Raw genomic sequence first — 18,719 nt, 5'->3', positions numbered from 1 at the left:
AATATGAACAAGTTGTCAAGCATCCAAATGTACATCACATAACCATGGGGATGCTGCAATGGTCATAAATGTGAAAAATGGTTATAAGTCACTTCAAACGGTCACTAAGTGAGCTGTTATAAGTCAAGAACTACCTGTAAAACAAGCCAGAGAGCACAATTTGTGAACCCAGGAACAACCTGCTAAATTTTAAAATTCTGCCTCTGAACAGATGTCACAGAAGAAAGTTCTAGAACACAGGTTGCCAGTTACCTTGGTGATGGACAACTCAATGTGTAAACTAGGAACAAGTCTTTTCATACAGGTTGGGATTTGTGTTGCTTTCTCCTTACTTGTTTTTGTACATTACAGCATGGCTATATTAGATTGAGACCTTTCTATTGCTAGAAGTCATAGTCATCTTTATATAATACATAGTTGGATCCTTAGACAGACAGACTGGCAGACTCAAATTAGGTAAATGATCACTCTTTGTCTCTAACTGTATCTTTCCCTACCGAAAAGACAACATGTTTAGTGTTTCCCTAAATCCTTTTTATTTTCACAATAGTCTTAGAAAGTGGATTGGCCTAAGGAAGATCTACGGCCCCAAGCCCATCTAATAAAGCTTCATATCTGGAGATGTGAATTCAGGTTTTCCTGGTCTCAGTGAGGGTATGTAATTATTACAGCATGCTTAGGCAATGGTAGACAGGCTCTGTTGATGAGATAGATCTTTGGGTAATTTTTCAGTAAACTTATTAAGGGTTCTGACTACTAAGATTTTTTTTTACAATATCAAAATTTAAAATATAATAATCACCATGATTTATGGCTGCCCTTCCATTAATCACTATCTCATTGTTCTTTATCTGTATAAGGGGAATATGACTTGACTCCCATTCACTAGCTCTTTTTGACTCTGCAAAGGCAAACAGCTTACAGTGGCCCTTGCCTCCTTGTGACCACATCATCCACAGAGCTTTCTTGGTTGCAAGATAGAAATGGTTCACTACTGCCAGTTTCTAAGATGCTTTTTGGACTTCCAAGTCTACTTTATAGACCCTAGATTTTCTGTGGTGTCCAGTCCAAGTTCTAACTAGGTCTGACCCTGCTAAACCTCCACGGCCAACAAGGTCACCTGCCTTTTGCGTTTCTACTGATGATGTTACAGTATATATTATAATCCTTGGCCTATTGTATGTAAAGGTACTACGGGTATGAATCATTAGTTAATTACCTCAATTTCACCCCTCTTCTCCATTTTCACACTTGCTTGGTTAATGGAAAAATGTGTTTTTTAAAAAAACCTCAACGTATCCAAAACCAACATGTATTTTGACAGGGAAAATGGATTGAACAATTTCAAATTACCTTGTTTTCCCGAAAGTAAGTTCTACCCCGAAAATAAGCCCTACTTTGATTTTTGGGGGTAGGAATAATATAATCCCTATCCCAAAAATAAACCCTAGTTTGGGGATGAGACACACACCTAAAAATCAAGCTAGGGCGGAGATGGGTGAGTGGATCTGCCCCACATGCACCACAGCCACTTACCTTGCAGCCAGGCCCCTCCTCACTGGCCCACTTCTTCTGCGGTATCTTCTGCAGCCAGGCCTGCATTTTGCAGTCAGAGGCCTTTCTGGAAGACCACTGCAGCCGTGAATTGAGCGAGTCAATCCATAACTCAGTTCTGCAAGACCTTTGCAGCCGAGAACCGAGCCATGGATTGAATCCATAGCCTGTTACTCAGCTGCAGAGGCCTTCTGGAAAGGCCTGACTGGGAAATGCAGGCTGGAATGGAGCTGAAGTGGACCAGCTGGTGCCAGAGGTGAGTATGAAAGACACCCCCCGAAAATAAGACCTGGAGGGGGAAAAAAAAGACACAGTCTTATTTTTGGGGAAACATGATATATATAAATTACAAAAAAAAATTATAGTGAGTAGATGAATTAGTGTATTTTGGTAGAATACTTACTAAGTGGTCTAGGTTTATCGGTAGAGGTAGTCGACTTATGAGCACAATTTAGCCCAAAATTTCCATTGCTAAGCAAGACAGTTAAGTGAATATTGCCCCATTTTACAACGTTTCTTGCCACAGTTAAGTGAATTACTGCAATTGTTAAATTAGTAATGCAGTTAAGTGAATCTGGCTTCCCCATTGACTTTCCTTGTCAAAAGGTTGGGACACTACAACCATCATAACTACATCAGTTGCCAAGAATCCGAATTTTGATCACATGACCATAAGGATGCTGCAACGGTCATAAGAGTGAAAAACGGTCATAAGTCACCTTTTCAGTGATTTGTAACTGCGAACGGTCACTAAATGAATTGTTGTAAGTCGAGGATTACTTGTGTAAAGTGATGGCGCTATCTCCAAATAAAAAATAACAAATGGATTTAGAAATAGCGGTATTTCCATTTCTCCTTTCTCATGCCTTGAATTTCTTTTGCTTACTATTAATTCTTTTCTGTGCTATGTAAGATGCTGCCCAACCAAAAGAGTATAGTGCCATGGATGTATATGGACATAGGGATATCTTCCTAATTCAGATTCTCTGGTATTGTGTTATATATTCAAGAATCCTGTCTAGCATGTAGTCTGGGAAAAAGAAATTGTATTATCTCTGAGGGAAAAAAGATTAGCCTTTTATACCTTAAAACCACAAACTTGCGACTTCAGGGGTTACAACAATAATTGCGCTAGTTCCTTGATCTTGCTTTTACCACAACTTTCCACACTACCTTTTTGACATATACCGTTTGAAACACACGTCCTGTTGCAAAGGTAGTTCCTCAATTTCCACACTTTCTGGTTCCTTATTCTATAAAGAAATGTATGCAGATTCAAGCATTATATTCTACAGAAGGCCATAGCTCACTCTTCAGTTAAATATCATTCAGAAGGCACAGGCCTATACTCAATCAACAAGTTTTCTGATAGTTAGCAACTCTTTTATCTATCACTGACCCAGAGACATTAATTATTTTCTAACACCTATAATAGCCATATTGTACGCTTTCAACAAGCTTTGGTAAGCATATTGCATAATATCAAGGACAGCCTAATATCAGCATGTGAGAACATTTTGTACAGGTAGTCCTCAACTTACGACCACAAATGAGCCCAAAATTTCTGCTTTAGGCGAAATGTGTTAAGGGAGTTTTGCCGTTTTATGACCTTTCTTGCCAGTTGTTAAGTGAATCACTGCAATTGTTTAGTAACATGGTTGTTAAGTGAATCTGACTTCCATATTGACTTTGTTTATTAGAAGGTCCTAAAAGGGGATCACATGACCCCAGGACTCCACAACTGTCATAAGTATGAACCAGCTGCCAAGCATCTGAATATTGATCACATGATTATTGGAGGCTGTAAAGCAGATATGTCAAACTTGCAACGTCATATGACATCGCACAACATATTGGGACAGTTTTGCCATTGCCGGCAATGGGGTAGGTGTGGCTTTCGGACGACGGGAGTTTGACACCCCTGCTGTAAAGGTTGTAACTGTGAAAAATGGTCATAAGTCACATTTCTCACTGCCATTGTAACTTTGAACGGTCACTAAATGAATTGTAAGTTGGGGACTACCTGTATAAGGTTCAGTAATCTAGGCAAGGAGGTGTATGACAGCATAGCTACTTTGTAGGATGCCTAGCAGGACATCATTGCTTGTTTGACAGTCTTTAGGCCAGCACCGTCAGTGAGCCCAGCCAAGGGGGATTGCAAACCATGGATTATAGTTTGGTTTATTGCATGAATCCTGCGAATTTGACTTGTTTATTGAGTAAACGATTGAGTAAACCATAGGGTAGCAGGTGTTGTGAAGCCAGCGTAGGGTATACAGGCGCTTAAAGGTTTGTGAATCCTTTTTAAGTTTTCAGTATTTCTGCATAATGGTAACCTGAAACATGATCTGTTCTCCACACGTTCTAAACGCGATAAAACCCAATTAAAGAAATGAATCAAAAACGTCATACTCGTTCACTGACTTGATCCACAGCAGGTACATCTTTCTACGTGGGGAAAGTACCTATGCAGAAACACTGACAATTCAAAAAGGTGCACAAACTTTGAAGCATCGCGGTAAAAAAAACCCTGCGACAACTAGAATAAACTCAATCTTTCCCAACGCAGCGCTTGCCACCTACATTGCCCATGCATCTTCAACCAGCACGACCAATAAGCCGCTGGCTGAGAACGGTGGAAGCTACAATCCCAACCGTAGGAAAAGAATCCACGAGAGAAAACCGAAGAAAATAGACAGGTTGAATCCGAGTCACGGGACGAAGAGAAGCAAATAGGAACGCAATCCTAACACTTCCGGTTCCCATTTAAAGAAATGGTCTTTTGAAAATCAGTTCGCCGTCGGGATTGCAGCGACGGGGCAAGGCTTCCAATCGCTTTCTCCGTATGTCCGCGGAAGGCGGCTCCTAAATGGAGAACCGGCCTCGGGTTATTTGTCGTCACTAGCAACTTTAAAGGATAGTGGACTTCAATTCGCAGAGTGTCCCTAGCCAGCCAAATTAATGAACATGCTGACAGAGGAATTCTGGGAGTTGGAGTCCACACGTCTTAAAGTTCCTTTTCCTCAAATCATTTGAATATATTTATAAAGCATAAAGGAAGAAACCACATTTGTACTCGCTGTGGCTCCAGGCTTTTTTCTTCTTCTTAGTCTTCGAATTCACTATTTTTTTTGAAGTATTTTTTTCCCCGTCAAATATTTTCCCTCTTGGCAAGAGAAAGGAAGCTGGAGGTTACTAAGAATGGATTAGAAATTATTTGCCTAATGTACTGACACTTGGAATTTTACAGGTGATTTTAATGCACATAAACAATTCTTAGGCATTTTGTAATGTAGTACAGAAAAACAACGTTTGAATTCAATGTAAGTGGGACATAATGGGTTAATCTCCTGTTTTGTCCTCATTTACAGCTAAGTACAATGTACAGTTTAGCCCTGCTTCCTACTTCATGGAAACCATGAATGTAGAATGCAGTTTGGTGTGTGTGCTTGCACATCCATTACTGTGAGAAATGCTTATTGATTGAAAATGTGAAGGAAAAGTTGTAGGATTCTAGGATCCTCTCCTAAGTTTGGCTTCTTTGGCCTTTATATGGTTACACCCCATTGCGGCATTGAAATTAGTTAATTGTTCATCCATACAGAGGAATAGAAATAATTTCACTAGCTAAATCTACAGCAAATGCTTGCTTAAACGGAATCGCAAATGTAGACATTGAACAAGGTGACTATGTGAACAGGAAATCTAGAGAGCAGATGTGCTTAAAATACATTTTGAACTAAATGATTGTGCTAAATTTTTTTTTTTTTGCTGAATACATAAAGTAACGCTATGCCATGTGAAAAGAGGAACTTGCGGGGAGGGGGCTGCTGTGCTACTTGTTATTGGAAATTAGAGGCAAATGTGCTGATGATTGCTAGACATTGCAAATGCAAGGTAACCAATATTAATAAACCTTGACAAGGTCATAATGACCCAAGAGTGACTGGCTTAAGGTGGGTTTATAGAGAAGTACCTATAAAAACTGTACTGTTGAAGGAGTGGACTTTGCACAGGTCTAGTGGGAATGATCCCCTTGTGTCCTTTCTTCTGTGCAGAATAAAGTTTTTGCAAATCTCCATCAGTTGCTCTCAGCAAATGACATCATTTTTTACTCCTAGCAACCAGATAGATAGATTTTCTCCATGAAGATCTATTCATAATCTGGCCTTTCAAGTTTCTCAATGGTGCACCCATTGCCACTGTAACTGAGTCCAGCCACTTTGCTGCCAGTCATCCTCTTCTTGCTGGCTGGAGAATTCTGGGAATTGAAGTCCACACTTCTTCAAGTTGCCAAGGTTGAGAAAAACTGCACTAATGAATAGAATAAAATTTAGAGGCTTCCGGTTCTGAATCGCAGCGTGGCCAGACATGTGAGGCGATCGCTCTTCACGTCGTCTGGATTTCTTTCGCCAGGGGACCCCTGTAAAGGGGTTGAAAGTCACCCTGGAGGGGCAACGAGCGAGGGAGAGGAACCTCCGGTCGATTGTGGAAGGGTGGCAGCCCTCCTGTTGACCTGGAGCAGCTCTCCGGACTGACGAAGAAAGGATCGGCCACTCCCATGGCCTATCACTTCAGCCGTTTCCTGCCAAGGCCAAACACACAATCAAGCACCTGAAAGCACAGCGGAGGAACTGGGTGAGACCAGCCTTCTCCTTATTCCAACTTCCTACACTTTCCTGTTAAAAGCCTCCTGAATCTGCTTCCCCCTGCAAGGAGAGAGGGGAGGGATTTTCTTTTTTCCCACCCTCACAAATGGTGGCGTTTGAATGCACCAGGAGAAAAATACCTTGGAAAAATTATTATTAACTAAATTGGATTCACATCCCTTTTATTCTCTTATTCTTGGTGACCCAAAAACCCCTATTTTCATGGGAACTGGCTATTTTACCTATTTGGGGAAAAAAGAGGAAGAAAAATAGGAAAAAGAAAAAAACACATAGAAAGATTGAATTTGATAAAATTTACTCTGTCTGAAAAGGATTTTTAATACTCTGAGGACATCTTGTGGCTAAGCCTGGTACAGCAAGTGAATATTATTGCCAGATAATTTTGTTTATAATCTGGATTTGTCCTTGGCGCTAGCTAAAGATAAAAACCTGAAACAGCTGCAAGCTGAATTTAGCTTTTAAGATTCGTGGAGGTGAACATTTACTAACTTTTGTTTAAAATTAGCCTCCACTAAAGGACTAATTACAACTATTCCAGAAATGGAGGGAGACCAGCCACAAACTTTGCTTGACTATAAGCTTATACTTGAAACAATTCACAAAGTTACTGAGATATTTATCTCCAGACTGAAAAATCAAGGTCTCAGCTTCAATCCACAAACTGAAACCCAGACTCCAATTAAAGAACTTACAATTCAGAAAACAACAAAACTGGAACAAACTACTATTGAGACAGAGGAATATAATGAACAACAAGAAGATATTGAAAAATCTAATATCCAAAGTGTGACTCCAACCAAAGAACTTACAATTTTAAAAGTACAAGGAACTATCACTAAGACAGGGAACTCTAAAGAACAACAACAAAGCATGGGAAAACTTAATACTCAAATTTTCACCTCATCTAAAGAGCCTATAATTCCAGAAGTATCTCAAGCGCAAGATAGTAATGCTAAAATAGAGAACGCGAAAGATCAACAAAGGCAGCCTATTGAAAGCCTGGATAGCCAAGCAGCAACTGCAAAATTGGATATGACACTCTATCTCAAGCAGACGAACCCAGAGGAAAGAAGAGTCCAGACTGAATTGAAAACAAAGACATTAGAGCAAACTCAGAGATTTGAATCAACAGGGTAACAACCTAATGATTATAAATGGTTTAGCTTTTGTGGGTTATTGATGGTCACATGGTCTCCTTCGACCCAAATAATATGTGTTGGAGCGAAGGGAGACCTATCTGGCAACCTAAGGGCTTTGGTCCGGAAACCTGATTGGCAGAAAAAGAATACTAGAGTTAGATTAAAAAAATGAGTTATTAGTGAGCTACTAAGGGCCACTCTTTTAGTAATCTATTAGGATCTGAAATAGAAAATGTTTGTGAGATAAAACTAGAATGCGCTCATGTATATATCAGATTTATCTTAGACATTATAATTTGTATTCTGAAATAACGGAAATTTGGCTTATGAATCCCATGTCTGATGTTAAAAGATGTTTGAATACTTTAACTTCTTGTTGTTAGTTGTGAAGTCGTGTCCAACCCATCGCGACCCCACGGACAACGTTCCTACAGGCCTTCCTGTCCTCTACCATCTTCTGGAGTCCATTTAGGCTCACGCCTACTGCTTCAGTGACTCCATCCAGCCACCTCATTCTCTGTCGTCCCTTTCTTCTCTTGCCCTCGATCTTTCCCAGCATTAGGCTCTTCTCCAGTGAGTCCTTCCTTCTCATTAGGTGGCCAAAATATTTGAGTTTCAACTTCAGAATCTGGCCTTCTAAAGAGCAGTCAGGGTTGATCTCCTCTAGGACTGACCGGTTTGATCGCCTTGCAGTCCAAGGGACTTGCAGGAATCTTTTCCAGCACCACAGTTCAAAGGCTTCAATTCTTTGGCGCTCAGCCTTTCTTATGGTCCAATACTTTAACTAAGAACTAAGAATTTGCTAAAAATTAAAACAGAATTTCAATATGTATACTGTAAGTAGATGTAGACTGATAAATATAGGTTGTTTTATCTGTAACGTCTGATGTATCAGGATGTGAAATAGAAAATCTATTAGGTAGAGTTTAGCTATTCAGCTATTTTGTGTATGTTAGATGTTACAATTTTTGGTGTAGTGAAATATGGGAAATTTGGGGGGTGAATATTATTTTGAATGTCAAAGGCTAAACTTGAATACCATAACCCAAATTAAAATTAGGTCAAATTTAATAACAGGACATGGATATGTCTAACTAAAACTGGATTGACAAAACTTTTTAACTGATCATGTTATTCTTAGAAATTTATCAGTTTAAGCATGTTGTATTAAATGTTAAGGGAAATAAAGAAGGATGTTCTGATAATGTAACCTGAACTATGTACTAAAAACTCTGTTACTGAATTTTTGATTACACAGTCACCATGATGTTTTCTAAATATATAGATGTTAAACTGGAAAACCAATATTTTTTTTAAAAAAAAATAGAATAAAATTTTAAAAGACTTTATGTACTTTCTGCCACTCAGAAAATGCCAAAGATATGGTGGGGAGCAAACCCTCTCATATTTCCAATTATATGTGTAATGAAGTTCCACCTCATGGAGGTTTCCAACCAGTTTATATAGATTCCATAATTAATTGCATCTGAATTACAAATATAACTTTGTCTCACTTGATTTTTGCCAAGGAAAAGGAGGATAAGTTTATCTGATCTCATCCTTCCAGTGCTTTACCTCCTCCTGCCGAGGATAAGACCATCCAAGGTTAAGGAATATATATTTTTTTAATTTTGTGTATTGCAGTTGAAAAAGATCGCACCATTCTGTACCTTGTTTCATTCCAAGGACAGGACAAACTAGAGTTAACAGAATAGAACAGAAAGAGTTTAACTCTTTCATATCTCAAATAAGTGCTTGTTTAATTCTGTAGTACATTGTCAACCATTACCAGCCAGTTTGGTTTAGTGGTTAAGCCACCAGGCTAGAAAGTGGGAGACCCTGAGTTCAAGTCCCTTCTTAGCCCTGAAAGTCACCTGGGTGACTTTGAGCCATTCTCTCAGCCCAACTCACCTCACAGGTTGTTTGTGGTGGGGAAAATAGGAGGAGGAAGGTGTGTTGGATATGTTCGCCATAAATTAATTACATGGGAATATAGTGTTTTATGGACTAACGCACCTAACGGAAAGAGGTATATGTAATTTCTCTTCTCCAGGTAAAACCAGCATCACTACATCTAGTTCAGGGGTGTCAAACTGCTAGCCCACGGGCCAGATATGGCATGCCAAAACTGCACCCACCCCGGCCGTGGCAATGGGAAAAAGTCGCAATATGTCACGACACGTCACATGATGTGGCGAGTTTGACACCCCTGATCTAGTTGATCTCTTCCAGTTAAATCTTGGATTGGAAATCACTAGGAAATCTCAGAGTTACAAATTAAACTAGGATGTTAAAACAAAAAATCTTAAAATTCTATATTGCTGCCAGGAGAATGATATGGACGTGTCCATGTAGGTATTAAGCATCAAGTTTGTTTTGGAAGATTTTTATGTTCTAAATAAGAGAGCCCTAAGGGAGGAGGTGGAGGCGAAGAACTAAAAATGAGCTATACGGTATATTTTAAAAGATTTCCTTTTTTTGTTCTGAAAATGCACACTTTTTATTTGATAACATTTATACTCCAATGGGACGCGGTGGCTCAGTGGGTTAGGAAGCTGAGCTTGTCGATCAGAAAGTCGGCAGTTTGGCAGGTTGAATCCCGAGTGCCGTGTAACAGAGTGAGCGCCTGTTACTCGTCCCAGCTTCTGCCAACCTAGCAGTTCAAAAGCACGTAAAAATGCAAGTAGAAAAATAGGGACCACTACGGTGGGAAGGTAACAGCGTTCCATGCACCTTTGGCGTCTGGTCATGCCAGCCACATGACCACGGAGACATCCTTGGACAAGCTCTGGCTCTTTGGCTTTGAAACGAAGATGAGCACCGGCCCCTAGAGTCGGAAACGACTAGCACGCATGTGCAGGGGAACCTTTACCTTTACCTTTATACTCCCTTTCAAAGAGATTTTCATGTGGCCTTTGCCCCCTCCCAGTTCTTGATTCTGACACAAAGCATTTTTAAGATACATACAAAGACATCATAATCTATAATAGCTTTATAATGAAAAGAGGATCTGTCAGTGGAAACTGGGCAAACATTTGTAATAATCAGGAAGAAGCGAGAGCAAAATTTAATTTATGCTATTCATAACAAGGTCAGTAATGAAACATGGGGTTTACAAGAGATTCAAAGTTCAAAAATATTCCGCCACTCTGAGGAGGCTACATAGGGTGGACTACTAGTGGCCTTAACAAAAGCCTCCATCCATTTTCATAAAACAATTCAGACAGGGGTAGTTAAGTAAAAGAATTAACAATATCAATCAGAAACAAGAATAATACAATTTAAATACAAAAGCACAGCCTGCCTTAGTTCTCATTTAAGTAATTAACCTATGACAATCTGTGTAGTAAAAATCTGTTATTTTCTTTTCAGGAACCAAAAATATCTTCTGTTTTTAGGAGTGTTGCCCATTCCTTCTGAAAGCCAGAACTGTGAGATCTCCTCATTCCCAGTCTGACATTGGAGAATCTTGACGTGCTCCAGGCAAATATTTTTAACCATCTATATTGAAGTTGGGAAGACATTGGCCTAGCAGGAAAAGGACACATGGTTTTCCTCAGTTGGAGAAGATTGCTGCACTTTTGCGGTAGGACCAGCTTTGGAAAAGACTTGCAGAAGAAGCAGAGAGAATGTTTGGTTTGGAGGTGCTACCATAGAAGAACTTCAGGAAGACATGTAGATCCTGAACTGAGAATGTTTCTAGAGCAGAATACGGAAATCATTGATAGTGGGAACCTGACCCCAGAAATAAGATTACGTCTTCTGACTCCTAATTGCAGGTTTTGGCATGACAAAGCTGCTTTGTGGCCTTATGCGGAGCCCTACTGGGCAATGTACTGGCCAGGAGGCCAAGGATTATCCAGGTATAGAACACCAGAAGGTTGAGATTTACCTGCTGTGCAATCAGCTTAATAGGAAGCTGACTAAATGGTGCTATAATAGTATAATAAAGGATAGTAAAAATGGAATTCACCTGATTTCCCGAACAGTATATTATAAAGCCTGAGGCATATTAGTGTACAAAAGAATCCTTATCCCAAGTCATGTAGGACTTTCTCAGTTCTGCTGATAACCTTAATGAGTCTTCTGCAAATAAATTGCCCTTCAGTTTGTCAACTTCAACTGTCACAGTTCTCAATATTGATCATATTGGATGGAGAATTCTGGGAGTTGAAGTCCATACATTGGGAAGATGTCCAAGTTGGGGAAGATGAACTGAGCAATAAACTCACTACATGTTGGATTTGCATATCATTCTAAGATACAATGTTGATAAATGAGTGTAATGCAAACCCAGCCTAAATCTCATAATCAGTACATGGAATGGTGTCCCAAATAGGGACTGGTTGCCAGTGGTACTAGATTAACAAAGAAACTATATACTATCTGTCATTGCCCTTAGCTATTAAACTAGCTACAGCATTGCAGACCATTGAGATATCCAGCTACTTTTCATAGGCTACCTGTTATAGGGGGTACGTTGTTCAGATCAGTTGAATTTATTGCATAAATCATTATGCTGAATTATGATATCTTCTGGAGCAGTTGAGGCCTTTTGAAATCAGTGCATTCAGGTTAAGGACTAGATTTAGAAATACAACTGAACAATGATCTCAAGTCTTCAGAGACAATATAGCTACATCTGTTCTGTACCAGCCTGCTACCGGCCCTGCAGCAAAAGCAGGGACGACCCCTTTACAAACGGCAAGAGGCTGGAATAAAGCCTGCCAAATTTATTCACATAAAACAAGAGCAAGACAAGACACCAACCATAAAACACGAGCTAAGAAGCAGGAACAATCCAAGCAGTTGCCTTCAGCAAACCAGCCCTCCCACACATTCCCCTTATATAGAGTTCAGGGCGTGGCTTCTCTGTGCCTCCTTCCGAGGAGCCCCATTGCCTTCCTCTGTTTACTCCTACTTGACTGCCTCCTGCGTCGGGCGTCCTTGAACAGGGCCAGCTGTGGGTCATCTTCATCCACGCTGTCAGGCTCACACAGCTGGGTCTCCACCAGGTGGGAGGGGCCTGGCTGGGGGCTCTGCGGAGCCTCAAAGCCATCATCAGCAAGTTCTTCAACACCCCCCTCCTCCTCCTCCTCTGAGTCATCCGACCCAACTGCCGAACCCATAGGCTGACCCTGAATCACAACAACATCCATACTAGGCTTAATTCCTGTTTCAATGATTGTGAGAATGACAATCTCAGAATTGGTGCCTACAAACTTCAGAATGAAATAGAAGCAAATAAAGCAAAGACCTGAAAGATTTTGATAATCTCACATCACCTATCACAAGATCTTTTGCCGAGTTTGCCAAATTCATTCTTTAGATTTTGCCTTCCTGACCCTTGAGGTTTTAATTTCCACCTCTTTTATGAATGCTATAGTTGTTTACTTTTCCTATTCCCAGAACCGTTAGGAAACTTTTAATTGGTGCTGGCTTGTTCTGAGCTCTTGTGTTACTTGGAATTACAAAGTTTTCGTAAACAAAGAAAGCCGGTGTAGTCTACTGGTTAAGGTGTTTGAACAGAGACTAGAAGGCTCAGTTGGCATCCTTGGGCTCATTGCTCTTTCTGAGCCCAGTCTATTGCACAGAGTTGTTATTGTGAGGACAAGGTAGAACGATTGAGTTGTTCCTGTACAGGATATCAACCTAATAAATAGCAATAGCATCTAGACCAGGCATATCAAACTTGCGACGTCATGTGACGTCACACGATGTATTGCGAGTTTTTCCCCATTGCCGGCAACGGGGTGGGTATGGTTTCAGTATGATGCATCCGGCCCGCAGGCCGGCAGCTTAACATGCCTGATCTAGACTTTTATACTGCTTCACAGTGCTTTACAGCCCTCTCTAAGTGGTTTACAGAATCAGCATTTTGCCCCAAACAATCTGGATCCTTATTTTACTGACCTTGGAAGGATGGAAGGCAGAGTCAGCCTTGAGCCAGTCAGAATCAAACTCCTGGCCGAGAGCAGTGAGTTAGCCTGCAATTCTGCATTCTAACTACCGCGCCAGCACAGCTCTTTAAATAGATGAGGTAGTTTCATTTTGATCCTTTGAACCCAAACTGCCCCATACACGATATAACCACATATGGCAACCTTCCCCAATCTAGTGGCCTGATTTTTCAGCACGATGTATTTACTGGGTTCCTGCAGCATATTCAAGCAAAATGTGATTTGTTTGCGACTATAAAGTTGTGTGAACCCATCAATGTGACTTGTAAACCAAGGCTTGTTGCTTAATGTATTCTGGGACCTAGCCTTTTGTGCTTTACTCAGAAAATCAGATTGCTGACCCAAAGCTATATGTGGCCCTCAGATCTTTCCCAGATGATGATGAAAACTGACCCAAATTTCAGAGGTGAGAAACAGGGCCATAATGCAAAATATTCCCCAAATTTCAGTCTGAGCCACACGCAAGATGTGTACTACCCTGTTTTTAGCATTTAGCAATGTCAGGGGTGCCTCTTGACCACTGAAAATTTACTTACTGTTAGGACACCATAGCCAAATTCATAAGAACACATTAAAGCAAACATTAAAATTATTGCTAAGCACACTGATTTGTGCTTTAGACTGTAAGCCGCCCTGAGTCTTCGGAGAAGGGCGGGATATAAATGGGATTAAAAAAAATGCAGACTCAGCCACGCTTACTGAGTTCATATATTGCACTGAGCCATAATATGGTTTATTTGTCGAGTCTTTAGAGTGGCATATGACCTACTTCCCTTTTCTTAAGCTCTCATATCAGAGAGATGTGGATGTTACAAATGTCATGCATCACATACAAGCTTTTATACAAGTTCTACCACAACTCCTTTTAAAGGGTTTATTTTCACAATGTCTCTATTTTTACATACCTATGTATTGTATGCCTTGTATTGTGCTTTTACTTATACTGACCACCAGGTGACAGTATACGACCAGTTTTGTCCTATTTGGGATTTATCAGCTGAACCCAGTTAATATTGCCCCTGGTGACCATTATAGATAAAGCACCATAATAGTTTTGGTTGAGTATCTCAGAGGCTATGGAAGAGAGGTGACCTTGGAGGTTTTCTAGTCCAACCCTCTGCCCAGGATAAGGGTACTGAGACCATCTCAGTGAAATTGCTATCCAATCTTAGCTTGAAAACCACCACCACCACCGAAGCATCCATTACTCCAGGAGGCACGCTTAATAGCTCACATGGTCAGGAAATTGTTGCTTTTCAGTTTGGATTTCAGCCATGAAATCCACTCCATTCTTAGGCATTATACAAAATAAATCCATACCCTGTGACATTTAAACAATGAAAGTTGACTATTATTTCCCCTGTTTTTTAGATTTAACCGTTCTGTACATGATTCCATTTTTAAGCTCATCATCTTTGTTAGTCTTCACTCTTTCCAATTGCTCAGTGTCCTTCTTGTATTATAATGACTGGAACTACACTCAGTATTCCGGGCATACTGGGATGACCACTGCAGTATTTCCTGTTATTTTAATGAATTGTTGTGTTGTGTTGATACAGCCCAAGATTTCATTGGCTGATTTAGCATCTACAGCACATAAGCCTAGCTTTTCTGTCCCTCTTTGTGGTGTAGCACAATTCATGAAAGCAAACTGATTATTATATTAAGTAATAATTGAAATAAATATGGCTTAATACATTTAATATAATATATAAGACATCCTTCCACTTATGAATTCTAGAGGTGGCTTTCATGGTCATTTAGTAAGGGTTAATCAAGGTCCTTAATTTTCAATTATATCCAATGGATATTTTTGTCACAGGACGAGAAGCTCTCTCTCTCTTGAAGTTCAGCTTGAAGTGTGGTTTGTAAAAATAAAAATTTGTAACAACCATAATTTCTTTTAGTCATTCTCATACAATTTTAACTTACGGTAGTTGATGATGAAGCAGTTTCATATTAAAAGACAAAGTTGTTAGCATTTTGCTTAGAGATGTAAACATTTCAGATCAAATTGAGTTAAGGCATTTTGAAGAGCTGATTAACAGACTTTGCAAGATTGATTATTATTTTTTACTATTCTTTATTTTCAAAATATACTCAGATATCTTCTTGATAATCCAAAAGTGGTCCAAAAGAAGAAAGTTCTGGATCTAGGAAGTGGTTGTGGAGCAACAGCTATTGCAGCTAGCCTAAGTGGAGCATCACAAGTTGTTGCAAATGATATTGATCCTGGTAAGCTATTTTCTACCAGATGTAGGACAAGCTAAGTTCATTAGGATAAACCTACAGTGTCAAGCATGTTTTGAAGTCTAAAGATCTGTATTAGATTTACACATAATGATACCTTAGGAGTCTTAAACTATGGCTTAACGAGCTCACTCATAACCACAATGGGAAGTGGGTAAAAAGAAAAAAAGACAAGGCTGAGTTATGATTGATTTCATATCTCAAACCAGACCATATGTTGGTTTAATGTCACGTCGTAAATGCTTTGTAAATAAGGGAGCAGTTCCTCATCTCCTTCAGCAAATGCCTCTTTTTTGAGAATGACAAGCAGTGACTCTCACATGGAAAGAATGCTAGAAATGCTGGTGTGTCTATAGCAGGGGTAGGCAACCTCGGCTCTTTTATGACTCATGGACTTCAACTCCCAGAATTCCTGAGTCAGCTATGCTGACTCAGGAATACTGGGAGTTGAAGTCCATGAGTCACAAAAGAGCCGAGGTTGCCTACCCCTGGTCTATACCTTGGCAGGTTCTGGAACATGTTCCTTATTACTGTATATAAAGCAATGTTGCTCACTTTGACAGCTTTAAGAGGTGTGGACTTCAACTCCCAGCTGGCTGGGGAATTCTGAGTGTTGAAGTCTACACCTCTTAAAGTTACCAAGGTTGAGAAACACTGATATAAAGAGCAGCTTTCAAATTCCTTATTCTCCCATCTGGAGGTATTTGAGGTAAAAGAGGTTCCCACGTCCTCCATGGGGAAGCCTGTCAGGTGGTCTTATTTTGAAATCTTACATTTAAAAACTTACCTAACAGAGACAATAATGTGCACGTAGAAGAAATGAGTCTGACTTAATGTGAATGAAGTGGGAGGGCAAGCAGCAAGCCTATTTTTTGGCTAGGAAGCAAGAACGTTACCTTGCATTACATCTTCTCTAGGAGAAGAGGTTGTATCTAAATTTCAGATCACATTTGTCAGCTCTTTCTTGCACTCTTCCTACAGCAATTGAAAAAGAAAACATTACCCAACATTTTAATTAATTTATTTTCTTGGTATCTCAGTTGCAGCTGCTGCCATGGTGCTTAACTGTGAATTGAACAACATAGATCCCATCCCTGTTTTAACAGAGAACCTGATTGGTACTGATATAGGCAAGTGGGACCTTATTGTCTTAGGGGACATGTTTTACAATGAAGAACTTGCGGACAGCCTCTCCGAATGGTTGAAGAAATGCATCCAGGATGATCAGACTGAATTGCTGATCGGGGATCCTGGCAGACCCTATTTTGTGACCAACCAAATTCAGAGAAAGTTGCAGAAAGTTAGTGAATATGCTCTTCCTAAATCATCACCGGAAGAATACAACGGTTCAACCAAAACGTTTATCTGGAATTATCAGCCTTAAATCTCAGGGGTCTTGGAAATATTAAATCGGTTGATGTTACTTTGAATCTCTTGAACTCCAGTTCCCGTACATTGAGATTTTAGCCTCTATCACTATATACGTCCCAATGTGTTTGAACACTTGTATTTGCAGCCATATTAGAGTGGGACAACAGTATGACACACAATTAAAAGAAAAACTTTTGCCTGATTGTGGTTGAGAATGCATTATTTAAAAAAATATCCTCAATACTCTTTACGTGAATAAAAATGCATTTTATTTGTAGAGGGTGGCCTAGCAACAGCAATTTTATATCTAATGGAACTTCTAAACTCAGGCACTATACCTGACAGCTAGTTGCTGGTACTGGCTGGCCAGTGGATACCCATCTAGGAAGGGGCAATCCTTGGGAGTTTGCTGTATGTTGATCTCCGGAACATTTGTCTTCTTTTCATGCTGTTCTGTAACATCCGCATCCATGAGAATGTATGTTTTGATCTTCCAATTGTTGCTTCTCATCTATCACATCTGCTCAGCCACTCTAGCACACATTTGATGTAATATCCTGGTCCAAAATGGAATACCATGCTATCCATTCTGGCATGACTTTGTTATTACTCGTGTTTTCAAACGAATGGATAATTCTGGCTTGATGTCTTTTATTAAGCTAATTATTATTGTACAGAAGCATTTACTGAATATGTTCACAAAGGCTGCTTTCTGTTTCAACACAACTATTCTCGCAGGTTTGATCAAGCTTTGTATTTTCTATATTTTGACTCACTGTACTCCATGTACTGTCCTAAAGAGTGCTGGGTGAGAATTCTTTTCAGTTGTGCTAAATTAATTGATTAGGATGAATGTCTAATTCCTTATTCAACAATAATTAATAGTAATGCATGATAAAAGGAAAAAGTAAAAGATTACTACATCAATTTACAGAATGTCAAAATCCATAATGGTCTATATTCTTATTATTACAAAAGACAATGATAATATCTTAGTGGGATAATTTCCAAAAAGTATTCATGTCAGTTTTTTGTAGCAAAAGTAATCAAGAGTCTTGTGTCAGTTTAGAGACTAACGTGTTTATTTTGGCAAAAGCTTTCAAAAATAAAACTTCAATGAATGTTACTGTAAGTTGTCTTTAATAGTTGGTTGAGAAGAATAAAGGGGTTACAAATCAAATACATAAAAACACCTTAATTGGAATATGGCAGTGATGGTGAACCTTTTAGAGACCAAGTGTCCAAAAAACGGTCCCACCTGCCCCTGCTCCGCCCCGTCCCATCTGCTCCGCCCCCCACACTGGCCCCGCCCATTCACAGGGCCACCCACTGCCTCCACAGATTGCCCAGATGGTCCAGCAGAGGCATCTGTGTGCGACGGGGCGTGAGGGTGTAGTCTTGTCCCCGCTGCCTGGCTGCCATGTCCTTGGCTGTGCTGCTCCGTGCAGGCTGTGCTCAGGGGCGACTCTCCAGGGGGGGACTGCTGGTGAGGAGGGGGCCACGGGGGGAGGTGGAGCTGGGGCAATGTTGTGAGTGCCCACAGAGAGGGCTCTGACTGCCGCCTCTGGCACTCGTGCCATAGGTTCGCCACCACTGGAATATGGCATCCCATTCTCTCTACATGGGGCTGCCCTTGAGGACCACTCGGAGGCTTCAGCTGGTACAGAATGTGGCCGCGCGAGTTGTGATGGGAGTCTCCCAATACTCCCGTGTAACACCTCTTCTCTGCAAGCTGCATTGGCTTCCAGTTGCCCTCCAGGTGAGATTCAAGGTGC

The 18,719-nt window shown here is 40.3% G+C and overlaps 1 protein-coding gene across 1 annotated transcript; it reads left to right on the top strand.

Moving 5' to 3' along the window:
- Positions 1-10,909: 10,909 nt before the first annotated feature.
- Positions 10,910-16,957, top strand: ETFBKMT (electron transfer flavoprotein subunit beta lysine methyltransferase; the record flags this gene model as incomplete). Its single annotated transcript, XM_081330359.1, has 3 exons — positions 10,910-11,226; positions 15,428-15,558; positions 16,614-16,957. 3 exons carry the CDS (start codon positions 10,910-10,912, stop codon positions 16,955-16,957), a joined length of 792 nt encoding a protein of 263 aa, XP_081186485.1.
- Positions 16,958-18,719: the final 1,762 nt, after the last annotated feature.

This window comes from Vipera berus (genome assembly GCF_964194415.1).
Source record: "Vipera berus genome assembly, chromosome: 6".
NCBI classification, from domain to species: domain Eukaryota; kingdom Metazoa; phylum Chordata; class Lepidosauria; order Squamata; family Viperidae; genus Vipera; species Vipera berus.
This window is presented reverse-complemented; position numbering and strand designations above follow the sequence as displayed.